Genomic DNA, 25316 nt, shown 5'->3' with positions numbered 1-25316 from the left:
TTGGCAATGAAGCACCAACCCTTCAGACAATTTATAACTGGTACCGAGAATTCCGTTGCGGTCGTAGTTCGCTCAAAGACGAGTTTCATACAGGTCGTCCAAAATCGGCTGTTGTGCCACAAAACATCGATGCTGTCAGAAAACTGATTATGGAAGATCGTCATGTGACCTACCGTGAGATTGAGGCATCTTTGGGCATTTCATCCCACAGCATACATACAATTTTGCATGAACATTTAGCCGTAAAAAAGATTTGCTCTCGTTGGATCCCACATAAATTGACCGATGAACAAAAAATGGCTCGTGTGAGTTGGTGTAAAGAAATGCTCAAGAAATTCAATCGTGGTGCTTCAAAAGACGTTAATAAAATCGTCACTGGTGACGAATCGTGGATATATGCCTATGAGCCCGAAACGAAACAGCAGTCGACTGTATGGGTCTTCCAAAATGAAGATAACCCAACGAAAGTTGTTCGAGCAAGAAGCACTTCGAAGCGAATGGTCGCCTGTTTTTTCGGGAGAAGTGGTCATGTGGCAACCGTTCCACTAGAGGATCGTAAGACCGTCAATTCTGATTGGTATACCACCATTTGTTTGCCCGAAGTGTTTGGTGAAATAAGAAAAAACAACCACCGTCGCAAAATAATTCTTCATCACGATAATGCGAGCTCTCACACATCTTTTCAAACTACTCGATTTTTGACCGGTCAAAACATCGAACTGATGGGTCATCCACCGTACAGTCCTGACCTGGCACCCAATGACTTTTTTTTGTTCCCAAGCGTGAAGAAAAAACTACGTGGTCAACGATTTTCGACACCAGAAGAAGCAGTTGAAGCGTTCAAAACACACGTTTTGGAGATATCAGTTTCGGAGTGGCACGAATGCTATGACAAATGGTTTCATCGAATGCAAAAGTATATCGATCATCTCGGGGAATATTTTGAAAAACAATAAAACCATTTTCGACAAAAAACAACTGTGTTATATATGTTTTTAAAAAAAATTATGGAGCAACCCTCGTATAAAAAAATGATAAAGAAAAAAGCGAATAGATTTTGATTGAATATTTGTTGCAAGATTTTATCTAATGAACCAATTCGAATAGATTTTTCACATTTAATAAAAAAGAAAACAGCATCACTGTTTCAAAATGTAAGATGAATAATAAATGAATAAATTTCAATTGTATTGTTCACTTCATCGATGCGTGTATTTTATTCAACTTTGAGTTTTATTATGGAAAAATTGTCGTGTTTGTTGTATTTGAATTGGATTTTAATTGTGTTTAAATTCGCCTAAGCATATCATTTGATTGATGTGGCGAATTGCCAGTTCTGTTCGACATTTATCGGTCCCAATACCTTACTACCATTCTTTGTGCAAACGGCCACTTTGTATTGATGATAACTACGGCAATCGCGATCATGCATTTATTGAGCTGCAACAAACAAAACCATTATTATTACCGTGATAAATTCAATGCATGAAAGAACAACAAATTGTAATTCAACAAACCAGTGCTTGAGCTGCATCATAGTCCAAAACAGCATTTGAATTTTCCGAATATTCTCGCAGCAATGGGATTATGAAATGTTTACCATAACCAGTGGCAACCACTTTGTCTTCATAAGCACGTCCATGATCATCAACAATTCCCCAAAAACGGTTCACCATCTTGAACACCACCAACAACCAAATCAATCCATAATGGATTCATGCGACACCGACGATTAATGATTATGCATGCATCGTGTCAACCAATTGTAGAACGATTTCGATTTCATTTCAATTTCGGATTGAGAAGAACATTTACATCGCCAAACGACAAGTCACAAGTTCCCAATTGACACGGATTCGAATGAAAGACCATTGAATACCTTGCACATCCAGTTTGAATGCCTTGACATCTCAAACCGATTTCATAGCCAGGTCCAGCCGGATCGAGTCCGATAACCGCATTTACTTGTCGTCCATTCGATTTTATGTGCTGAGCAATGTAAGAAAAAATAGTTTTTCCAAAATTTATTTCAACGAAAAAATATATATTTGAAATGTCTCTAACATTTGTGCTCCAATGCTGTGCCCAATAAGCTGAAGTTCTTCAATCACAACACAGCAAAATATCACAGTCAGAATATGAGCAAAAAAATCGGCAGTTCTCCCCACTAAACACAATGTTATTTGGATATATCCGTAGCAAGACAATCCACTTGACCCCCAATCAACCGCAATTATAGTTGAGTTTGATAAGTTTGCGAATTGCTGCATTTCATCAGGTGTCCAGTCAAAAACTGCATGAAAGTTAAAATTTTAAGAATATCTCTCTTCAATCAAGATAAAATTAAATAGATTACGTGTCTCAATAGGATTGCTTCCGTTACAGTTATCGCCATAGCCTGCCCAAATGGTTTTTACGGAATTTCCACTTAATTTTAATGCGTCGCAGCTATTCAAAACATCCGTTGAGCTTATATTCCACGGTCCATTTCCAGATTTCGATATTGACTCGTAATTTGTGGTATTGAGTGGATTTGGTCCAAATGAGTGAGTGACGTAGCTCTACGGCTTGTTGAAATGGCATGAACGCGAAAAAATTTTCAATTGCCGAACACACCTCATCATTTAAATCATCATTGCGACAAATCATCAAATTGTGGGCTGCCTGAAAGAAAATAATTTCACTTTTCTATTACACCAAAGAGGAAAAATTCTTTCTTTATCCAACCATATGGAATTTGCATCCGTACACTTTGCACCAAAATAAGGACAATCAAACATTTTTTCACACAACCGAACATACCTACTGTTAACATTTGAATGCCTGATGAATTTTTATGCATACAAGCTGCCACTTCATGATCTTATCATCATTTTTGCAAATCAACAACTTGAATGTCCAGATCATTGTACGATATGTGAATACGTTTAAAACAAACAGCAGCTGTAGTTAATTACTATTTAAAATATTTTGATGAGTAAATACACGTAGAATTGGTCTTTGGTGCTTTGATTTCGCCGGGAAAACTTCATATTAATATTATAAACCCATGTGACAATTATTTGGAGAATCGACGTATACTTTCTACAATTTTGCATTCAAAATAAACAGAAAAAAAAAAACAGAAAGATGTCATCAAACTACTAATAAAATGATATATATCAATATAAAAATATAAACAAAGCGTGTGAAGATAACTATATTTGTTCCCCAGATTTGTTGATAAGAAAATTGCGAACGAGGTAAAAAAGAGTGCATAAAACAAGTTTTAGTGCGTATTTACACCTTACATTCTTAAATTCTACACTATATAATTTCAAACAGCAAATATCGGTGAACCACGGTCACAGAGGCATAGACCTCATTTTCAGCATGACAACATTTCTGTGAAGACACAGACAAATTTGCTAATAGACCCTGAAAAGAATCAGCGATTGACATTATACATATTGCCGTATTATTATGCGGGAAATATTAACTGCTGGCGATGCCTATAAAGATAATAGCGAAATTCTTTGGGAAATCATCACAAGCCCTATTACTATAATCATTGTATGTTTCATACACAAAAAGGACCAAATAAACTTCTTACAATTTTATTTTGTTTTATCACGTGTGCATTCAACGAATTCGAATGTAAATAAAGGACACATCTGGTTTTCATTGTAACAGTGTTTTATTGATCGAATTTCAAATTGAATATTTTATCTGAAAATAAATTCCTGGTTTTCGTGTAAAATCATTTTTTGATGTCAATTTTTTGTGTACAATTGTCTGAATAAATCGGTACTTATATAGGTAAATATTGACGTTATTTACAATTCACTCACGTCACGATATTTAAATTTCTTTTGAAGTGTTTCATTTTCATCCGATTCAATATTGTACAGTCCGTGTTTCATTGGTTCATAAATGCTTACCTGGTGATCGTGAATATCTTTCTGATTGTTTTTGCTCACGTAGATTGCGTTCAATGGAGTTCCGTCAGCCAATGCTTCGAAGAGTGTTTTCGTTGCATAGATATGGTTACACATCGAACTATTGCACGGACATCCATGCTGACAAAACGATTTCTTTTGATTACAAAAAACATTAACATCTCCCAGGTCATCATTTGCAGTGCCCAATCCACCTGTCATAAGAATAAACTTGAAAATTCAAAAAAATAAATGATTTTCAAAATTAAACTAACCGGGATTTGTTATAAAAACCATGGTTTGATTTGCGTGTTGTTGTTTTACAATTCCATGACACTTTCCACCTTTGGATTTTTCGGCAAATAATGGTGCGGCTGGGTCTAATGCGATCAATTTGTCCAATTTCGAACCGGATTTACTTAAACTTTGCGCTGTCAACCCGATGAAATGTGCGCCCAAAGAGTGACCAATGAGCCACGTATTTGAATTCAAAGTGGTCTTTTATCACTTTTGACATCCAATCGATTATGGTTTTCATGTGACAAAATAATAGTAACGGATAGCCACAACATGATAGTGTTGATGAACCCCAATCAATTGCAATTACCTGAGCATTTGCTCGTTTCACCAGTTTTTCGGCATTTTTCACTGTCCAAAAATAATCTAATTGATGGAAATAAAATGAATTAATCATTCATTTTTACGTTGAACATGTTTATTGAGAACACCTTCTTCAAAGATATTTACAGCTGAGCAGTTATTCAACCAACCGGGCCAAATCCATATAGTTTTTTTCACTAAATGTGCACCAGGCTTAAGGGCTTTACATCCATTTAACAAGTCATTGCCATCAATATATTCGGGCTTATCGTTGTCCCTATGGAATGTTGTTGCAAATTTTGGTCAAATTCAGTCTATTTTCCGAGAAAAAATCGTTTAATGAAAAACCTTCCAATAAGTGGATTCATACGCTGAAAATTCTTTGCTTTATACTATCATTTTATGTCGAAAATTTAAACTAGACAAACGTCTATTGGAAATGTTTCCATACCATTGTAAAAATCCAATTTTCGAAAGTTTTGCTTATTGACTGTTTCAGCACTTACGGTTTGAAAAGAATAAACTTGAAAGATTTGGCAATTGTTTTATCATTGGTTGGATTAAAATTACACTTGTTCATGGTGCCAAGCACCGTTTTTACAAAATTAGTAGGTATTTCACCTAACAATTTTCCCGTTTTTTCGGCATATTTACCAAGTGCAGTGCTTGTACTTAAATGCGATAACATCCTGTATTCATTGCACGATTTTTCATCTTCTTTGGGTGTGTTGCACCATTGAGATTCTCCTAATTGACAATATATAAAATTTATGTTGCAATTATATAGGTGAAAGACGTCGTTATTATAAAACCAAACCTGAGCGAATGCAAAGTCCCAAAAATATAGCAAAAATTAAGACGCTTATAAACGTTGTCATTTTTTTCGAGTTGATTACGTTCGTGAATAATCACTTATTGAATGAACTGTGAATATTTAAGCTACCTATGAAAACACAGTAACATATGTCATTTTATTTGCTTTTTTCATTCGTTCGAATAATAATGATAATGTCATCTAAAGTTCATAACAGATCATATCCAAAAGTGTCAGTCTGAATGTGCCTCTGGTTGTTGTTGTACGAACATCTGGATATTTTTGCAGTCAAAAACCTTTGAAAAATTATCGTTGCCTTTAAAAATATCAAATTAAACACGAGTGAAACACGAAAGATTGTTTTATTTTTTATTAAAAAAAGTTTTTCGATCTTTCACACACATAATTTCAAATAAAAACTAATCTCAGTTTCTTTTTTATCGAAAATTATCAACTTAAGTAAGGTTTTAAAACCGATGAAAGAAAGCTATTTAAGTTTGAAGAGTGAATGGAAAGCATTTGCCTGTTGGCATACTATAACAGCCTTCTTTTCCGTCAGTGTACAGACCATATTGACTCTGACTTCCCGAACCATTGCAGTCTATACCAATGAATTTATTTTCTTTAAAACAAGATGCATAAAACAATTCAGTGGCTCTGGAATGATTGCAACCGTCGAAAAAGCAGCCTGGTTGCTTAGCACTGTCCCGGTTTGCATAAAAGTCTGAGTGGCCAAGCCTCCTAGACGTACCCAAAATTTTCGATGTGTGTAATGCCTGTACGAATTGGGCGCATGTTGAATTTAATCCCTGATTTACCTCATATACTGGTCCTGCAGCATCAAGGGCAAAAATGCGCGCCAATTTCTGCCCAGTCATTTGTGTTAGGAAAGTTCCAGTCGCTCCTGCAATGTGTCCTCCCAGTGAATGGCCAATAATTGTCGTGTTATTCAGATTCATTTCCCATCGGTTAATGCACTTGGCCAAGTGCTCAGCAAGATCGAATGCTACCCGTTTTGCCATGTAAATGTAGTTGCAATTGGATATCGCCGAATAATCCATTAAGATCACATTGGCATCTTGATCGGTAACAATTTTTTTAGCTATTGCTTCCATCCACTCTGAAATCACAAAAAAATATAGCACAATTTCATTTTAATATTATTTTTTCCACAAAAAATCTCTTTCTCACCATCAGGTTCAACGCCATCAGCAAACCCATGTAAAATTATGTAATTTGTATAATTTGGATTAATGAGCTGGCCCATATCGAGTTCAGATACTTCGCTGTATGTTGTTTGACCACTTGTGATGTAATAATACCGTACAAATAAGCCAACTTTTGAAATTAAACTTTGATCTTCATCTGGATCATAATCGCATCGGAATAGACCTCCCCAAAGCTGAGCAAAAAAATGCTTTTTCGGACTCGATGAAAACGGCGATTGACATTTGTTACCGAAAAATAAAAAACCTATATGGAAATTGTTTGAATTAAAAAGTCCTTCTGATAGATCGTTTAAAGTATTTTACTCACCAGACGCTGCATGAGCCAATAGTAACAGAGCAAAAATTCGCATGATTGTTTTTTTCTCTTCGACTTCACAGTTTCTAATTTCAAGTCACGGGTTTTAGATAACAGTAACGACTGTTACAATTCGAATTCGGATGCTATTTTTATCTTTAAAAAAAAATTGATATCTTGAAAATCCATGAACATTTTATCTAATCATTCAGCTCATGAGGATAAACAAATCGGCAAGAATTCAGTAGTATTTTATCAGTCATTCAACATGACTATTGCCCTTGACAGTGGAAATAAGGAAAACAACGAATTTATATGATGTTGGGAGCATTTATATCATCGCATGTTATGAACAAATAGATAAAAAAAATATAGTTTGAAACTATAACAACGTTTTTTGACATCTGTCGAAAAGTAAATTTCCTGTTGCTATTAATTATCTCTTGCCAAAATAAATTTAAAAGATTTTATTATAAGTCAGCTATATTTGGCAAATTGAATTCAGGACCTTCGAAGTTCATTCACAGTTGTTTATAAGTGAATTTTGATCCAAGTCGGTTAGATATATTAGTTTTATTTAAATAAAAAAAATTTGATCGCTTACTTGACATACTTACCGATAGTTTGAGTTTTATATGTCGCATCATTGCTCAATTTATTCCCATTTTTTATTTGCTTCACATTAAAAACTACCATATCTACCATTGTGTCGTACACTACATCTATCTAATATGATTCTAGTTGTTAATGAAAAAAGGTCAATTATTTTGTGGATTTTTTTTATTCCATACCATTCTTCAAACTAGAATGTTTGACTAAATTCGGAGAATTCGGTGAAAAAAAATCTAGAACGGAAATGCACTGAACTCAATATATTTTTGTTACTAAACGCAATAATTTCGGCTTATCTTTGTCGTTTTCGAGTTGTTTGCATTATCACTTGTTCACACAAAGTGAAAAATGTTTTTTCAAGATAAAAAATAATAAACACACAATTTCATTTGAAGATGTTTATAGACGTTTATTATAAAGCATGCTTTGCACGAACAATTTTACATTCATTTTGTCCGCCACAAATTTGAATATAATTTTTAATCGGATAATTTTTAATAAGAATTGTGTATACCGTCAATTTTGACCAGCATAGAAGTAAAAAAAAAACACATATATCTCTTATCAAATAAATAAAAAAATAAATTAATTATCTTTATTGTAAGAAAAGTACTACACTTATCTAATTTCATCTATCTCGATGAGTACGTGTACGGAGCGCACGGGGCCGTATCAAAGCAGAACGATCCACTTTCACAATCGGTTGTTGTATGAGCGCCAAATCGGCAGGTGGCACTGGGATTAGAATGTTTGCCACAAGCAACTCCAATGAACTTATTGTTTGGATCAAGTGCGGCTTTGTAATATTCGACCACAGCTATATGCGAACAGCCAGTAGCTTGAATAAGGCAGTGAGGCTGAGTGCCAGTTTGATTGTTTGGAAAGAAATCGATATGACCCATGGCTTGTCGCGAACCAATAGCCATATCGGTGTGTATTGCCTGAACATATTGACAACAAGTTTTATTTAATCCACGTGATGGTCCATCATAGTCAACCGTATAATATAAACCAGCTGGATCTAATCCTTTAAAGAAATAGAACCAATTTGAGAAAGATGGTAAACTTTGTAAAAAAAAAACATAATTTAAAATATAAAAACACATACCAAAGCACCGTTCAAATTGTCCCGACGATGCAGCACCGGCATATCCACAAATATGTCCACCGAGTGAATGGCCGACACAGTTTACGGTTCGTAAATCCAGTTTCAAGACATCATTCAGGATGCGATACAATAGATTGCCAACTTCGGGAACTAAAGATTCGGTTGCTTGTCGATATGGGCAACGTGATAGATCACCCCAATCAAGTGCCAGTGTATTACGATTTAGAATGCGCGACTCCATACGTGACAATTGATTATTCCAAGCTACCAATTATGGACAAATGTTACTCAAATTTGGGTCATCGATATTAAATTTCAAATAAAACTCACAATTTTTGCGTGGATGAAAACTGTCCGAGAACCCGTGCACAAAGACCGTTGTTGGTCGAGTATGATCGATTAAATGAGCATTGGAACCGTTTGCAAAGAGCCGATGGAAACTATTTGTATCTCTGTCAACAACAAAAGCAAATCCAATAATTTAATATGACACAAATTAAATAAGAGAAACACGCATTGTGCGGCGTACGTACGTACGATAAATATAAAGCTTCACAAATTTTGCCACTGATGGACACGGATCATCACATGCACATTCACTTTGATCGACACCAAGGAAGGCCTGAATGGGAATGGTTTGAATTTAAAAGTCCTTCTGATAGGTCGGTTAAAGTATTTTTCTCACCAGCATAAATTCAATAAAACTCGAATTAAAGGTCACTGTTTCTCGTTCACATTCGGTGTCTTGGCGTGAAACTACATACTTTTTGTGTGGAAACAAAAAGATGCCTACATACATTTAAGAAGCACCAGAATAATACAAAAAAATGGTTTTTAAAAATCCGACTGAATTTTTTTTTCTCTTGTGATTTTTCTCACTCACCCGCCGCCAATCGAAATGTTTGTAATAAAACCACAAATATTGTCCACTTAATTAACTTCATTGTTTTGCAATCTAGAACACGCCAAATAAACGAAAATTAATTCTTTCTCCGCAAATGTAATCACGACAACGTCTTTCAACCAACTAAACTTTAAATGTTGATTTGCATCGTGTTTTCTTTATATCGCGCACTCATAACAGTTCGATGGCTCTAGAGCTGGCCAAAAATAGAACACTGCCGACAATGGAATATCATGTTGTTCGACAAGTTTCGGATAAAACAAAAGTTTACTATTTTCGAGACAATATTCGTGCGCTTCATGATCGTTAATGCTGCAAAACATTTACAACTTGCCATACATGGTTTTATTGCCCACAAGTTCAAGGTGTGTTTTTAGTTGTTTTGGATTCTCGTCGCCGATACGTCCAAAAGAAAGTGTTCCATTTTATAGGTTTCATTGTTGTGCGCGCTCTGCATTTGGTCATTAACGGTTCAACCACGTTCTCTTCGCCACACATCACTTCTGTACGAATGGTCAACAACAAGAATCGCCAAATCTAACGGTCATTTGCAAATGCAATTTACGACAGTTTTTATATTCAATTGAACAAGAACCATCTGGAAAATAGATTTGTTTTCCATTCCAAAGTGAAAAACAGTTAAAACTGGTTTCGATGATGGAACTTTTTCTTGTCATTTTTGTTTGGGTAATTTATTTCAAGATTAACTAAAAACCAAAATTGCGCACTTGTCGAATGAATAATTTTGAAAAGTCATTGTTTGGCAAAAAATAGTGTTTCAACCGGGTTTTTGAGTTCATTTTTGGGTTCAATTAAAATTTTATTGCTATTTTTGGTTTGTGTTAGAGTTGCACAAATTTCCGGTTTATACACTTTTTTATGGTGTTGAAAAATTTCTCGCATTATCTATATGCCTGAAGACAAATTCGATTTTTAATTAAAAATAAAATTTTATTTTTTTTCATATTCATTCAATTGTACTTTTAATGTCTATAAAGTGAATAAAATGTTTAAATAGTGGATGCTAAATCGAAATTTGCTGGCCTAAAATTATTTACGGTTAATACTCAATATTTTTATAGCTCTGTATTCAAGCATGGGCTTTTATGGAATATTTTGAGCACAAAGTGAACTGCAACCAAAAAAAAACTTGGGGAATTTTTTACTTAGAGATTTTAGAAACCACCGGCACTCTAGTGAGTGTGCATTCGGTCAGAAAGAACCGGTTTTTTTTTATCGTTATTGCCAAAACAAAAATTGTGATCATGAAAAAAGATTGCATTTTGTGCTGAGTTGTGCATTGGGTGAACGACACTGCAAATCTTCATAAAGTATTAACCGTTTTTACCTGATTGATCACGATACAAATTATTCTGCGACTTTATGTACCTTAAATAGTCAAGGCCATGTGAAAAACAAAGCACTTTGGGACATTTTAACCCATATTAATTTTGAGCTAAGTGATAACAAATACATATATTGTTTAAAAAAATAAAACCATAAACACGAACAGATTAGACATAAATGAGCACGTCAGCTTCGTTGTCTTTCTTTTCATTGTATTCCGTTTCTAAAGCCAAAGTTCTTGAAAATAATTTATAACTTTTGTAAGGCGGTGAAAACTTCTCAAATTTTCCATTCGTTTTTATTATCAGACGGTATTGTTTATCAGATTGTCTGTGCAAAACTTGACAAATATGCTAGTTGAAAAAGTACATTGCCCCAGTTTGATTCAAAATATGATATGAATGTTATGAGATCATTTTGTGTTGCATGACGTAGATCATTTGAAATAAATACAACAAGGAAACTTTTTCGAAACAAGCCAGAGACTAAAACATTTAAAGTGTAATTTTACCGTTTTTGTGAGAAGGCTATTTATTATTAAACAACAAAAAAATGAAAGAATGAAGTAATTATTCAAACACAAAGTTCCAACGGATTAGTCGAAAGACTTTACTTTTTTTCGCAAGAAAAAAAACAGGTCGATAGAAAGTTAATTTTTTTATTTTTTTATAATTAAAAAAATATATATTTTTAAAGCCTTATAAAAATATAAAAATTTCTCAAAATAAAAACAATTTTTTCAAGTTCTGTATAGCCTTTCAACGGCTTTCTTTTATTCAGTTTATAAATTTGCATAGAAGACATAAATTGTTTGACAAAACTTACGTTGAAACTGTCAACCAGTAAATTGTCAACGAAAAGCATGTACATTGTTGATTTGACATTGTCTGTCAAATCATGTGTTGAAAGAGCACATTTACACGCATATTATTTGGATTGTTTATAGTAACATTTTGATTGAAAAACGTTGCAAAAATCACGCAAACATGGGAAAAAAGGATAAAAATAAGAAGAAAGGAAAGGGAGCCGAAAAGACTGCCATGAAAACGGACAAAAAATTGGCAGCCAAACAAAAAAAACTGCTCGAAAAAATCGGAGAGGTTAGGATTGAATGTGCGGCTATTTGAAAATGATTTAAACTCATTGAATATTTTCCGCTATTTTTCTAGGACGATATTGTGAATATAGTTGCAACTCTTGAGGCAAATGAACAAAGGCGAACAACTGTATCAGAAACTGTAGTGTCACCACCCACACCACGAAGTAATTTCTCATTTTGTGCGCACCCCGAAAAAGAAGAGCTCATACTTTTTGGCGGCGAACATTACGATGGACAAAAATTATCCGTTTACAATGAATTATATTTCTACAATATTCCGAAAAATGAATGGAAATTAGTGATGGCCCCGGCAGGTAAATGTATCAAAATATTGATAGAGAACTTTTTTATAAGATGCATTTAAAATAAAAAGCTAATTTTTCGCTTGAAAATCACAGGACCCGGTCCACGATCAGCTCACCAAATGGTCTCAGTTGCTTCGGACGGTGGACAATTATGGGTATTTTACCTCATTTCTGTTTATTTTCACTTTGAACAATGTCTAAATAATTTTCAACGTGTTTCAGTTATTTGGCGGTGAACATTCGACACCATCTCAAATGCAATTCTATCACTATCGTGATTTATGGGTCTTTCGAATTGCCTCACGTAAATGGGAAAAAGTTGTAACACAAAACAGCCCATCACCTCGCAGTGGTCATCGAATGATCGCACACAAAAAGAAACTATTTGTATTTGGTGGTTTTTATGATACCGGAATTTCATACAAATATTATAATGATGTTTGGATTTTCTCAATGGAATCGTATCAATGGCAATGCATCAATGCAAAAGGTTCAATTGTTCCGGCTCCTCGTAGTGCTGGTTGTATGGCTGCAACGCAAGACGGGAAGATTTTGGTTTGGGGTGGTTACAGTAAAACGTCTGTGAAAAAAGAGGTTGAACGAGGAGTCACACATTCCGACATGTATGCATTGGCACCAGAGAGTAAGTTTCATCTAATGAAATTCTTCATAATTTTGTTTGTTTTATTATTTTCTTTTATGATTTACGTCTCAATCAGAAAATGATGCATCCGGATTACTATGGAAATGGTCAAGTGTAAAACCTGGAGGCTATCGCCCGGCACCAAGAAGTGGTGTAAGTGTTGCTGTCGCTGCAAATGGTAAAGGTTTCGATTATTTGTCGATTACTTTAAATTAATTCTATTCTTTTGTGATTCTCCCCTTAGGTAAAGGTTACATTTTCGGCGGTGTTCTTGATGTTAATGAAGATGAAGAAAATCTCGATGGACAGTTTAGTAATGAAATGCATTTGCTGGATCTTTCCAATCCAACTTGGCGTTTGATTGAGTTAAAAGGAAAAAAAGATAAATCAACCAAATCGAAAGATAAAAAAGAAGAAGAAGGAATGGATACAGATGCAAAAGCCACAACTCAAGGTTATATGAGGGTGTTTGGTTCTTTTTTATAAAAATTCGTTCATAATCCAACCTGATCCAACCAAATTCATTTTCAATTTTAACTCCCATCGACTTCATTTCTAATTTATTATATAATCTCGGTATTTTACAGTCTCGTCGGATGGTGTATTTACAATAACCGTTGGCGGTAGCTCATCATCATCACAAAAAGTAAAATCAGCATCGAAATTAGAAGGCCACAATGCACCGTCACCACGAATGAAGCCCGGCATGGCTATATGCAAAGGGACCTTATATCTGTATGGAGGAGAATATGAGAACGGATCGAAACAATACACACTCAATGATTTCTATTCACTTGGTAATTTTACCATTTTTTTTTTTCAATTTTGGTGAAATGATGGTTTCATTGATGAATTTTTGAATTTTTACGTCTTTCAATTTTCTTGTTCAAATAGATTTACACAAGCTTGATGAATGGAAGACAATAATCAAACAAGATTTGGCTGCATGTGAGTGGATGGAATCGGAGAGTGAGGAAAGCGGTTCAGAAAGTGACAGTGACGACGACGACGACGATGATGATGAGTCCGATGACGAATCTGATGATACCAGTGGAATGGATACTGATTAAATATTTACAATTCAATGTGAAAAATAAAACCTAAAAATACCGTTTCAAAAAAAAAATTTTTTATTCATTTTACTGTTTATTTGTACATCAAAAACCGTTAAAAATCATCCTTTAAAATTATGTATCTAAAAAAACTTTGCTCGGAAGAAAATAATTATTGCCTTAAGGCCAATTATAGTATATGCGATTCAGCAGCACTAAATTAGGGGGGGGGGCCAACGACATTGACCTCTTAAGGCCTCGGAAAAAAATATGAAATCTGGGTGGAATTTAAATTAAACTTATGAATTCAAACTGCACAATTAGTTTCGATCATCTTATACGTAATGTTTGTGGTAATTATAATTTGAATCGATCATTGTCGATTTCGACATATGTGATAACAAAAACAATTTCGGACACTTTTATTAATAATAACTACGAGGCATAATATAGTGACTTATGACATTCAAGCGATTTGATTTATCATTGAAGATAATAATTTTCTCTTTCTCCCATTCAGTATGCCACTTTCCAGATAAAAAAGAGGAATTTGTGAACTTAATGTTCAAATTGATAGAATTGTGACGGCGTTCAAGAACTTTCAAAATTTCATCGAAATCTTTTTCATTGAATTGAATTCGTAGGCCATTTCCACATACTATTATTATATCGACCAGTTTATCTGCATAGCTCAACATGGACTTAATCATATCAATTGGATATTTTATTTTTGGATCTAGTATATAAAGCGTCAATTTTTTGAGTTCCTTCTGACTTTTTGCCAATGAAATCAAATGATTTGCTCTAAAAGGTGCCCAAACTTCAGCCCAAATGGTTGTGATATTTTTCAGTTGACATACATATCCGATGTCACGACCATCCGTAAATAAATTCTCTAATTTAATTTTGACATTTTTATTAAGAGATTTTGAATTCAACACATCATCTTCGACAGTTCTGCCCCCTTGCAAAGTCAATTTTCGAAGATTCAACATATTTAAACCAATGAATCGAACATGGTCAAAACTAAAACAATTAATCCTTTCTAATTGAGTATTATGCCTCAAAAATCTGTCCAGTTGAGGATATATGAAATTTGGTAACTTAAATTTAACGAGCTTGGGAAATGTAATTTCTGGCAAGATCAATTGGAAATCCCATCCGCAATCAATTATCATTGTCTCCAACATACAACAAGCCGCAATGAAATCGGTTAACAAGTCAACTTTGATTACTTTGTGATGTAAATGGATTTTCAAATATTTCAACATCGGAAGAACTGAATGGATTTCCATCCAATTAATTTTGTTTTCGTTACATCCGATGAAAATACTAAGAGATCGAAGATTTTTGCAATAATTATTGATCATTTTTAAAGCCAAATTTTCTGCATTCGGCGTATTTCCAAAATGTAAATCATTAAAATTTAGATGAGCGGCTTGTACCGATGCACCAAACATGGTTAAAAAAAGCTCAAGCCGTAACAGTGTGTCATCACCATTCACATTCAATTCACTTAAAGCGAATGTTTTTTGATTAATTTTTAACGAGAATATTTCCACACCAATTGCATTAAATCTTTTGCACACATTCGCAACAGTACAAAAATCCACTAAGCTGTGTATGTTTCGGAATATTTGGCGTAGACAATCATCGTTCAAATCATTTAATATATTTTTTGATGAATCCTTAATAATCGTTACCAGATTATTAGTTTGAGCGGTAAAAATATGTCCATGGTGAGTACAGCAACCGGTGATTTGATCATGAAATTTATCAGCCGGCAATATTCTAAACCTGATATGATCGATCTCAATTTGGGAGATTTTCAACACTTTGGCAGCATCTTTGGCGTCTTTGTACTGAATAAATAAACAGTCAACGCATGCTGTGCGAATTGTATGAACTGAGCCAAAACGTTTAAAACATTTATAAGCTGATTGCATATAGCTCTGAAATGAAATGATTGAGACGTGTTATAGAGAAAAATAAATTATTCCAATGAATTTCCAACAACTTACCCGTTTTTCATGCAAAGATTCAAATCTGATAACATGAATTGTCCTGTCTGTTTTTTCACCTTTAAAGAATGCCTTCCATCGTTGCATATTGAATAGTTTTAGTTACCACAAATGTTTAATGAATTTGAAAATAATGCAAAGTATTTTTTTATCTATTTTTTTTTCTTCACAAACATCAATGAGAGTCTGCAAAAACACTGAAAAAGTAAATATTTTGTTGAACTAACTTTTTGAATTTATTTTTGTTCGAACTTGAAGAGAAAAGAACTTCTTTAAATTCAGTTTAAAGTATGAGTTGGGCTATGGTGTTGCTCTGACAGAAAACACAAGAAGACTGATGTAAACCCATACCCATTTGCTATGAAAGATTGTACCCCATTTCATGAAGTTTCCAAGAATGTCATCAGATCCAACTTGTACCTGAAGATGTGTTTACGTGTGTTTATATTATATACCTTATAGCTGCGGATGACTCTTTTGTTTTCTTTTTTTAAAGAAAATGTTTTTAGAAATGGGCACAGTAAAAGATAATCTTTTTCGTAAAGGTCACATTAAGTAATTAAGTGATTTTAACAATATATTGTTATTATTTACATTGTAATTGTGAATATTGTGAAAAATAAAACCAACATAGAACCTTTTCGAGAAATTTTCGATTTATTTTGCTGTGTTTAAACATTCAAACATTCGAACATATTTGTACATCAAAAAACGTTAAAACTGTCATAAAAAATCATCTTTTAAAATCATGTATCTAAAAAAAACTTTGCTCTTATTGTATTTGTAAGGCCTCGTGAAAAAAAAATACAAATTCTGGACGGAATTTCACTTATAAACTAAACTTATTAGTTCAATCTGCTCAATAAGTTTCGATCAATAATATACTAATACTAATAATGTTTGTGGTAATTGTCATTTGAATCGATCATTATCGATTTGTTGGAGATATGTGCGAAAAAATATCTATTTTTGTTTTACTGGACGGTGTTTCGAATTATACAGATACTTTACATCCGTAACAATGAGATTCATGAGCAATTTGATCATGTTTTGACCTAATGAAAATGGCTCCTTTATAGATGTGTAAATGTAAAAGCGACAAGTAATGGAATAATGATCGCCAGACTTATCGAGAATTTTTGAGCCATGGCTCCGGCATCGCAGTCAGTTATACGCTTTGCACGCATAAAATCACCACCCAAATACAAATCGTATCGTCTCTTGTCATTCGGAACGGGACGCAATTGTTGTGTGGCATCTTGGAAAATCAGATCATGATATGGTGGCGGTGAAAAGAACATGCTAAAACTGAATGCATCAGCATCTTTACGACCATAATATTGTTGAGCATAGGTAAAAAGATTCATGTATGCATTGATTTGAGTTTCATTGTATCCATCCGCACCACGTGTCACCACTGCGTTTGCTTTAACTTTGCCCAAATTGCACGTCTTGTAATCAGGCAAATCGCGTCGGGTACCTGTTTTTGTGGAAGAGATGAAAATTTAAAGAATATAATTATAATTAGCGGAAGGAAAAATGTGTTGAATATCAAACGCACCGTCTGGACAAAGAAGTTCAAAGTCATCGTTCAAAGTATTTCGAGCCCACCATTCTCTTCGTTTTCCACCGGTGTTTTCCATAACTGTTGTATGCTTAACGAAAGCCACATCACCCCCTCCTTCGACCAGGCAACGGAACGCACCCGTATGACCATAATAATCTTCGGAAGCATCACGTCTACAGTATCTGTAATTTCCAATCGAAAAATTTGTTTTTCATTTTAAAAAAACCTTATGAAAAATTCTCTAATAATATTTACCTATACGAAGTTCCGTGACACAAATCACACAGATTATCATATGGTACACCGATGTTATATTCTGGACTTATTGCGCCTGGTATACAAGATTTGGTGAAATATTCGGACGCAGCACGTATACTATCGCAACCGTATGGTCGAATCCAGCCATTTGAAATCAAATACGCCATTGGATACACCCATCCGGCAGCTGTATTCATGCCAGCATGACAAGTATACTTTCCACGAAGATATGTTAATTCGGTACTAGGATCTTCTTCTTTTGCAATGGCCACGACATAATACTCTGGTTCGCCCAAATTATATACTTCGGATATGATTGGAATCAAGTCATAGCGTAAACCAGCTGTGTACACATCACTTGCATCTAAAACGGCAACATCGGCAACACCCGTACGAATCGATTGCATGCAATTGATGTGTGAGTGCCCCTTAAAGCAACTCATTTCTGGCTTGATCAATTGCGCTTTCAAAGCCGTTCGCATTTTAATGCATTTATCCATTTCGGCATCTGATGTGACGCACAAAGTCATACGACCAACAGGACATTGACGAACTTCCAAAATTTGTTGCAATGCACTACCCAAATATCCGCCAAAGCTTTGATCGTCTTCTCTAATCGGCACCAGATTTCGTGCTGCATCTTGGAACAAAAGGTTCAATCGTCCGCCATAACTTTCAGATGCAAAAATATCGAATTTTTCATACGTTTGCGTTGTATTACTATCAAATCGTGAACTTTCGGTCTCAAAACTACTATCTAAATTGCTTCGATAGCCATTATTATTATTGTTATTGTTGTTGTTATTATTATTTTTATTGTTGTCATATGAGTTAGTGTATGGATTCCATGAGTTTGATTGGCTATTTTGATCTTGCAAATATTTTTGATCATAATACTTGTCATCGTTGTTTGTATCGAATCGATTGAAACCTTCATATCGGCGATCGTTTGTTGTTACATTTTGTACCGGTTTTGTCGAGTACAATTGTACAGCTCGTGTTAAAAATTGTTGGTAGTGCTTTCGTTCCTGCGATGATCGAGCCGATGATGTAACAATTGCATGTGATGGCACCAAACCCCAGTTACATTGACGATATTCGGACAATGGGCGTCGTAAACCATCTTTACACAACAATTCAAGACTGTCTGCACTCACCGAACCTAAAAACAATTTTTTTTTTTAAATAAAATACACTTGTTTCCGTTTTATAAAATGTTATAAAAACTTACGAAATTGTTTGCTATTGATCATTTCACTAACGGTGGTATGTTTCAAAAAAGCAACGTCACCAGCTTCTAACAAACACCTGAATGCACCTTCAAAACCAGCATATGGATCACGATGCGTACATTTACCGCCAGGCACTTTTCCAATGCACAAAGCACACAATCTAAATGAATACCAAATAATGTTTTATCAAATGTGTTGATTATTTTCTTCTTCGTTGACTTACCTGTCGGAATTATCGCCAATCGGATTATATCTATCGACTAGCGAGTTTGGTGCACATGATTCGCCGAAAAAGTTTATTGCATTCTTCACATGATTATTACAATCGATCACTTCCATACCGCCCTCATATTGTAACTTTAGAACCAAACAGAAAATATTAGATAAACGGAATTTTAATTATTATAAATTCTATATGGAACTACTTGTTTGTCATTTTTACAAAGTGAAAAAATCTTTGCGGATTCCAGTTGAATTTTTCAATATTCGAAAACTAGTCGTAAACTCACCGTATGAATTGGAATGGTCCAACCGGCTTGACTGCCAACTTCAGCAAAACATGCACGTTTACCGTGTAAATCACGAATCGATGTCACGTCATGTAGTGTGTCTTTTTTAACAACAGCAACCGAATAGTAATTCACAAAACCACCATCAAAACTTTCCTGCATGATTGGAATTAATGAGTGATAACGACCGGCCATAAATACATTTCCAGCATCCAATGACATCAAATGTGCCCTCTCTGTATCGATCAATTGGATACATTCTTCCGTTGAAAATGCTTGATGACACGTTGTATTGATATAATTATCGTCGAACAATGCACGATCTCGTTCGAGTGCTGCCGTAAAATTTTGACACTTGAATTGTTCGGGCTCATTAGTCGTACACCACACTAATTTTTCTAATTTCGTTCGTTCCACTTCATAGTATTGACCTGTGTTGAAAATTTAACCAATGAATATATATATATTTCTCAACATTTTTGTTCTTTTTTTTAGTAAATAAAGTATGATTTAGTAAGCGCGATGAAGATGTGAACATTTAGGAAGCGATGAAGATAAATATTCGAACAACTCGCTCAATGACTCATTCTCCAGTCAATGGATATGTCATTCAGACAATTTGTATTCTCATCTTCCAATTATTTTTGAATATCAATAAACAGTAAACACACAGAAATCGAAACAAAGAGGAAACCACAGCATGTACGCTATTTTTGTAAAACAACAAGTTTCACACCAATACATTCACATTCACACAAAATTCTGATGGACTTCATAAACAAGTGTAATATAAAGTGCATAAATGTCGTAACAATGATTATACATATATGCACGCGCACACACACATACATATATAAACATGTAGAAAACAATGTCTAATGAAAGTCCATTAAAATTGATGAAATATAATAAATTTATGAATTATTTAGTTGTTCAAACAGATTCTGACTGAAATTCAAACAGTTTCTATCGCTTTTCGTCACAAGTATGTAGTTTTATTTTTGTTTATTTGTGATAATTGTAATCAACTGAATTTGGGCGTTGACATCAAACATTCAATATACAAACAAAACATTTCACATATTTTGATTTATATCTGTTTTAATACTAACCGATGCAAAATGGTAAAATTATAAAAATACAAACAGCCACAAGGGCTCTGACATTTTCACGCAACATTTTCAATGTGATGATTAAACAAAAACATTTGAATTATAAACACAAAAATACAATTTCGAAGGCACAAAACGCAAGTTCCAATCGCAGTGAATACGAGTTTATGTCACACCCTTACTATGAATGAATCGACAACGCTATACAGTCATCGTAAAATTGACATTTTGATACACTGTTAAATTAACAGTGTTAATACCAATGTATACGACATTATTTTACATGATGTTGAACGTTTTTTGTTTGATAGTAAATATAAATTGAGTTTGAGAAAAAATTCAATAGTTCATCCTAAAGGCGAATAGAAGAAAGACTTGAAATAAGAAAGACTTGAAAATCTCGTAAACTATTTGAATTTTGATAAAAACTTGAAAGTTCATTGTGAACAATTCAGATATATTCAAATTAAATGCGTGTGAAGTTCACACTGTGAACCAGACCAAAAAAAAATCCAATTCACAAAGAACCGTGCTTAATTTGACAATGTCCAGCATTGACAGTAAACGCGACAGCTTCACGTGTACTGTGTTCATTCTATTTTCAGTATTGACGGCAAATTTACATTATTCAATTTGTGCAGTGAATAAAAGAAATATAAGAAAATGCCAACAATTAACATAAAACGAGATTTATTATTTGAGGCATTGGGTAAAATTTAGGGGCAATTCACTTAAAAATTACCTTTCTATTATTTAATAATTGTTATTGATTCTTTTTCGATTATTTTCGATTATTCGTCGATTATTTTAAATTAATTCTTTTCTTTTGTGATTCTCACCTTAGGTAAAACTTATACCGACGATGAGTTTCAAACTTTGTGCTTTGCTTTTGGCCTGGAATTGGACGAAGTGACGACGGAAAAGCAAATGCTGACGAAAGAACAAGGTGCAGTTGAAGCAACCGAATCAGCATCCGAAGAGATAATTTATCGTATTGATATTCCGGCAAATCGATATGATTTATTGTGTTTGGAAGGTCTTGTATCCGCTTTACTGGTGTTCCAAGGTACAAAACAGCCAGAACGTTATTTACGTGTCGATCCACCGGCTGGCAAGGCGGCAGAAAAATTAATCATTCTTGGCGATACGGCAAAAATTCGTCCATTTGCTGTGGCAGCAGTTTTGCGTGATGTCACTCTTAATAAGAATGCATACGATAGTTTCATTGAACTTCAAGATAAATTGCATCAAAACATATGCCGTAAAAGAAAACTGGTCGCAATGGGAACCCATGATTTGGATACCATCGAAGGTCCGTTTTATTATAACGCAAAACCACCGACCGATATAAAATTCATTCCGTTGAATCAAACAAAAGAGATGAATGGCGTTGAATTAATGGAATGCTATTCAACGCACGCACAATTGAAACATTATTTGCCAATCATTCGTGATTCACCAGTGTATCCGGTGATTTATGATTCAAAAGACCGAGTTTTATCATTACCACCAATTATCAATGGTGATCACTCGAAGATCTCAGTCAATACGAAAAATATTTTCATCGAATGTACGGCCACCGATTTGACAAAAGCAAAGGTAGTCTTGGACACATTAGTCTCAATTTTTTCGGTGTATTGCGCAAAACCCGGCCACGTTGAGTATTGTGAAGTTGTCAATTCAAATGGTGAAACAATTGTTTATCCAGAGCTTGAATATCGTATGGAAACGATTCTACCAGAAGCGACCAACAAATATATCGGTATTCAATTGACACCGGAAGAAATTGCCAATAATTTGACGAGAATGTGCTTGAAATCGACACTTAAGGCCGATGACAAATTGGAAGTGGAAATTCCACCAACACGTCATGATGTCATCCATGCATGCGATATATACGAAGATGTAAGTGTTGAAATACAGAATTACACAATATATATGGCCAAATGAATCATACTATCAAATGATAAACTTTAGAGAGACGGAAAAAAATTGGAAATTCCATGAACCTCTCTAAATCATATCGATTGATTGCGTTGTTTGCTATTATACAAATCATTTTAGTTGAATGTAAAACAACTTAACATTGATTTCATTTTCAGGTTGCCATTAGTTACGGATTCAATAATATCAACCGAACACTGCCATCATTCATGCACTTTGGACGTCAATATCCGTTGAATAAATTGACCGAACAATTGCGTGAACAAGTTGCTCAGGCCGGTTTTACCGAAGCGCTTACCTTTTCACTTTGTTCGCGCGAAGACATTTCAACGAAACTTGGCAAGAAAATTGAAGACATCCCAGCTGTACACATTTCCAATCCGAAAACGCTTGAATTCCAAGTGGCACGTACATGCCTATTGTCGGGTGTTCTAAAAACAGTTGCGGCCAATAAAAGAATGCCATTGCCATTGAAGATGTTTGAAATCTCAGATGTCGTTCTTGCTGATGAAACAACTGAAGGTACATTTCTTTTGTTTTTGTTTCACTTTCTTTCGGTATACTAATGGTGTTGATTTTTTGCATTTTTTCAACTTTTAAGTTGGAGCGAGAAATGAAAGACGACTTGTTGCTGTTAACTGCAACAAATCAGCCGGTTTTGAAGTTGTACACGGACTATTGGATCGGGTTATGCAGTTACTTGAGGTTCCATGGAAAGGTGAAAATGGATATGTTTTAGATGCTACAGAAGATCCAGCCTATTTCCCCGGAAGATGTGCCAATATCAAATACAAAGGTGTTAATATTGGAAAAATTGGCGTTCTTCATCCAAACGTTTTACAAGCATATGAACTGACCAATCCATGCAGTGTTTTCGAAATTAATATCGAACCATTCGTCTAACAATTGTTTTTAAACATTCATTAATTTATCCTAAATGAAAATGTCATATATTTTTGCTCTCAATGCTGAAAGTGCCGGCTATCTATTTTTCACACTCAAATTTAATAAAAATATTATTTTATTAGTAGTACGAAATGTGCCTCTTTTCATACATTTGACAATTTCGAATTAGACGCTTTCGAATTCGAACAATATGACATTTTGAATATCAACATAGTTTTTGACAGATACGTCAATTTGTCATCACTGCACGTTTTGTTTTATTTTGGAATATAATCCGACTAGAAAGAAATGCCTTTGATTATTTTAACGGGATTCCCATCAAGTGGGAAAACGAAACGATGCAAAGAGTTGGCCGACCATTTTCGGGAACGTGACAAAACGGTGCATGTTGTTAGTGAAAATTTGGCAATACCAAAAGCTGGTTTTAGAAAAAACGAATATTATGCCGATTCGCAAAAGGAGAAAGTCATTCGAGCTGATTTGAAATCAGAAACAGTACGGTTACTGACCAAAGATAATGTCGTCATTTTGGATGGAGCCAATTACATCAAAGGTAGCGATTAAGTCTTGTACTTTTTTTAGTAAAAATATAAGGAAACCAATTTAAAAAAAACCTTTCGTTTTAGGCTACCGCTATGAGCTTTATTGTGCCAGCAAAGCAGCCCGATCGACCCAATGTACTGTATTCTGTGCTATTCCACCAGAAACTGCATGGAATTTCAATCAACAACGTAACGCCGAAGACGTCATTCAGTCTAGCGAGAGTGATAACTCCACAGTTCCGTATACACGTGAGATATTTGATGCACTCATGCTTCGATACGAAGAACCAATAGCTAACAATCGATGGGACTCACCATTATTCACACTGTTGCCCGAATCACAAATACCATTCGAAGATATTTATGCCGCTTTATACGATCGTAAACCACCACCACCAAATCTTGCAACACAAAATGTAAGTGTGCCGTCGATTGTCATATCTGTGAAAAAAAATGACATAAACTCAACAAATTCTTTCGAATATTGCGTTGAAAATAGAGTCAAACTATAGAGAAATTACGCAGTCAAAGCCAAAGACAAAAGATTTTCTGAAAAATGTTGTTTTCAGTAAAAGAATGTAAAAATAAAGAGTCTTACGGGAGTAAGACGAACTTTTCCGCACGGTGGTATTTGCGTATTTTATTAAACAAGTTCAAAATAATACTTGTTCGATTTTTCAAGCCTTTCAAGCGGCGTAAAGTTCGAGATCAAAAAAACTCAACTTTGGCATCGAAATATTCTTTTATTTAATAACAGAAGTACTCGAGAAAAGATTTTTCACACTTTCATGATGAACCCATTTGTACGACATTTGAAAGTATTTCATTTTCTAACAAAACACTATAAAAAAATATGTCTGACGTTAATTTTGCCATAAAAATTATTTTTGAAACACTTTTCATAACTAACTATACTACCTTAATGGCGTGAAACTTTGTACAGGTTATTTTTTTCACAAAAAAATATCATTTGGAGGGTTTGGAGAAATTTCAACCAAAAATAAGAGTACCTCCCATACAAAATATTCGTTTTTGAGCCGAAAATTGAAAATTTTGTATGGGAGGTACCCCTAATTTTAATTGAAATCTCTTCAAATTTTCAGAATGTTATACTTTTGTGTAAAAAATAGTCTGTGAAAAGTTTCACGTCATTAAGGTAGCATACAGGCATGGCTCCCATACAAAAATCCAAATTTTTTGTGATTTTTTCAAGGAAACTGTATTAAAAATTGATTGTATCTCAAAACTAACGTCGGATTCGGTTTTCTCGTGCCAAAAAACCCCCCAATACATATTTTTG

The 25316-nt window shown here is 34.4% G+C and overlaps 7 protein-coding genes and 1 pseudogene across 7 annotated transcripts in view; 3 read left to right on the top strand and 5 right to left on the bottom strand.

Annotated features, from left to right (window-relative positions):
* Positions 1-1327: 1327 nt before the first annotated feature.
* On the bottom strand, positions 1328-4423 carry LOC116348223 (annotated as a pseudogene).
* A 1282-nt stretch (positions 4424-5705) lies between these two features.
* LOC116348244 (phospholipase A1-like) lies at positions 5706-6972 on the bottom strand. The gene is made up of 3 exons (XM_031779156.1): positions 6868-6972; positions 6523-6804; positions 5706-6451 (listed from the first exon to the last, which is right to left on the bottom strand). Exons 1-3 carry the CDS (start codon positions 6908-6910, stop codon positions 5823-5825), a joined length of 954 nt encoding a protein of 317 aa, XP_031635016.1. The 5' UTR covers positions 6911-6972; the 3' UTR covers positions 5706-5822.
* Positions 6973-7926: 954 nt separating this feature from the next.
* LOC116348257 (pancreatic triacylglycerol lipase-like) lies at positions 7927-9733 on the bottom strand. Its single transcript, XM_031779171.1, has 6 exons — positions 9459-9733; positions 9261-9364; positions 9109-9197; positions 8906-9027; positions 8576-8839; positions 7927-8494 (listed from the first exon to the last, which is right to left on the bottom strand). The coding sequence occupies exons 1-6, from the start codon at positions 9517-9519 to the stop codon at positions 8100-8102; spliced, it is 1035 nt and encodes a 344-aa protein (XP_031635031.1). The 5' UTR covers positions 9520-9733; the 3' UTR covers positions 7927-8099.
* A 1957-nt stretch (positions 9734-11690) lies between these two features.
* Positions 11691-13992, top strand: LOC116348345 (kelch domain-containing protein 4). The gene is made up of 8 exons (XM_031779324.1): positions 11691-11926; positions 11996-12239; positions 12324-12385; positions 12453-12873; positions 12950-13051; positions 13118-13327; positions 13461-13670; positions 13768-13992. The coding sequence occupies exons 1-8, from the start codon at positions 11813-11815 to the stop codon at positions 13941-13943; spliced, it is 1539 nt and encodes a 512-aa protein (XP_031635184.1). The 5' UTR covers positions 11691-11812; the 3' UTR covers positions 13944-13992.
* LOC116348344 lies at positions 13981-16233 on the bottom strand. Its single transcript, XM_031779323.1, has 2 exons — positions 15947-16233; positions 13981-15877 (listed from the first exon to the last, which is right to left on the bottom strand). The coding sequence occupies exons 1-2, from the start codon at positions 16031-16033 to the stop codon at positions 14351-14353; spliced, it is 1614 nt and encodes a 537-aa protein (XP_031635183.1). The 5' UTR covers positions 16034-16233; the 3' UTR covers positions 13981-14350.
* Positions 16234-16584: 351 nt separating this feature from the next.
* Positions 16585-20808, bottom strand: LOC116348261 (melanotransferrin). The gene is made up of 7 exons (XM_031779179.1): positions 20625-20808; positions 19513-19943; positions 19227-19360; positions 19003-19163; positions 17769-18933; positions 17508-17695; positions 16585-17426 (listed from the first exon to the last, which is right to left on the bottom strand). Exons 1-7 carry the CDS (start codon positions 20689-20691, stop codon positions 17020-17022), a joined length of 2553 nt encoding a protein of 850 aa, XP_031635039.1. The 5' UTR covers positions 20692-20808; the 3' UTR covers positions 16585-17019.
* Positions 20809-21185: 377 nt separating this feature from the next.
* LOC116348357 (phenylalanine--tRNA ligase beta subunit) lies at positions 21186-23606 on the top strand. Its single transcript, XM_031779336.1, has 4 exons — positions 21186-21333; positions 21469-22529; positions 22727-23090; positions 23170-23606. Exons 1-4 carry the CDS (start codon positions 21288-21290, stop codon positions 23469-23471), a joined length of 1773 nt encoding a protein of 590 aa, XP_031635196.1. The 5' UTR covers positions 21186-21287; the 3' UTR covers positions 23472-23606.
* Positions 23607-23700: 94 nt separating this feature from the next.
* Positions 23701-25316, top strand: part of LOC116348360 (protein KTI12 homolog) — a 27034-nt gene continuing 25418 nt past the window's right edge. The window contains exons 1-2 of the mRNA XM_031779339.1: positions 23701-24027; positions 24101-24432. Of these exons, the coding sequence (XP_031635199.1) occupies positions 23763-24027; positions 24101-24432 (597 nt within the window). The 5' untranslated portion in view covers positions 23701-23762. The remainder of the gene's footprint in view (positions 24028-24100; positions 24433-25316) is intronic.

Source organism: Contarinia nasturtii, unplaced genomic scaffold (genome assembly GCF_009176525.2).
Source record: "Contarinia nasturtii isolate CC-2019 unplaced genomic scaffold, AAFC_CNas_1.1 Cnas_scaffold_2367, whole genome shotgun sequence".
Classification (NCBI taxonomy): domain Eukaryota; kingdom Metazoa; phylum Arthropoda; class Insecta; order Diptera; family Cecidomyiidae; genus Contarinia; species Contarinia nasturtii.
Note: the sequence above shows the minus strand (reverse complement) of the source record. Positions and strands in the feature narration are given on the sequence as shown.

Excerpts from the sequence above, each read along its gene's own strand:
- LOC116348244 (XM_031779156.1), bottom strand. The coding sequence starts at position 6,910 with ATGCGAATTTTTGCTCTGTTACTATTGGCTCATGCAGCGTCTG. Across the intron at positions 6,805-6,867 it reads ATTGGCTCATGCAGCGTCTG|GTTTTTTATTTTTCGGTAAC; the intron begins GTGAGTAAAATA and ends ATTTCCATATAG. Across the intron at positions 6,452-6,522 it reads TGATGGCGTTGAACCTGATG|AGTGGATGGAAGCAATAGCT; the intron begins GTGAGAAAGAGA and ends TTGTGATTTCAG.
- LOC116348257 (XM_031779171.1), bottom strand. The coding sequence starts at position 9,519 with ATGAAGTTAATTAAGTGGACAATATTTGTGGTTTTATTACAAACATTT. Across the intron at positions 9,198-9,260 it reads GTTTTATTGAATTTATGCTG|GCCTTCCTTGGTGTCGATCA; the intron begins GTGAGAAAAATA and ends ATTCCCATTCAG. Across the intron at positions 8,840-8,905 it reads TTTTCATCCACGCAAAAATT|CTTGGAATAATCAATTGTCA; the intron begins GTGAGTTTTATT and ends CATAATTGGTAG.
- LOC116348345 (XM_031779324.1), top strand. The coding sequence starts at position 11,813 with ATGGGAAAAAAGGATAAAAATAAGAAGAAAGGAAAGGGAGCCGAAAAG. Across the intron at positions 11,927-11,995 it reads TGCTCGAAAAAATCGGAGAG|GACGATATTGTGAATATAGT; the intron begins GTTAGGATTGAA and ends CTATTTTTCTAG. Across the intron at positions 13,052-13,117 it reads TGTTGCTGTCGCTGCAAATG|GTAAAGGTTACATTTTCGGC; the intron begins GTAAAGGTTTCG and ends TTCTCCCCTTAG.
- LOC116348344 (XM_031779323.1), bottom strand. The coding sequence starts at position 16,033 with ATGCAACGATGGAAGGCATTCTTTAAAGGTGAAAAAACAGACAGGACA. Across the intron at positions 15,878-15,946 it reads AATCTTTGCATGAAAAACGG|AGCTATATGCAATCAGCTTA; the intron begins GTAAGTTGTTGG and ends ATTTCATTTCAG.
- LOC116348261 (XM_031779179.1), bottom strand. The coding sequence starts at position 20,691 with ATGTTGCGTGAAAATGTCAGAGCCCTTGTGGCTGTTTGTATTTTTATA. Across the intron at positions 19,944-20,624 it reads AATTTTACCATTTTGCATCG|GTCAATACTATGAAGTGGAA; the intron begins GTTAGTATTAAA and ends TTTTCAACACAG. Across the intron at positions 19,361-19,512 it reads GGACCATTCCAATTCATACG|TTACAATATGAGGGCGGTAT; the intron begins GTGAGTTTACGA and ends TTGGTTCTAAAG.
- LOC116348357 (XM_031779336.1), top strand. The coding sequence starts at position 21,288 with ATGCCAACAATTAACATAAAACGAGATTTATTATTTGAGGCATTGG. Across the intron at positions 21,334-21,468 it reads TTTATTATTTGAGGCATTGG|GTAAAACTTATACCGACGAT; the intron begins GTAAAATTTAGG and ends TTCTCACCTTAG. Across the intron at positions 22,530-22,726 it reads CATGCGATATATACGAAGAT|GTTGCCATTAGTTACGGATT; the intron begins GTAAGTGTTGAA and ends TTTCATTTTCAG.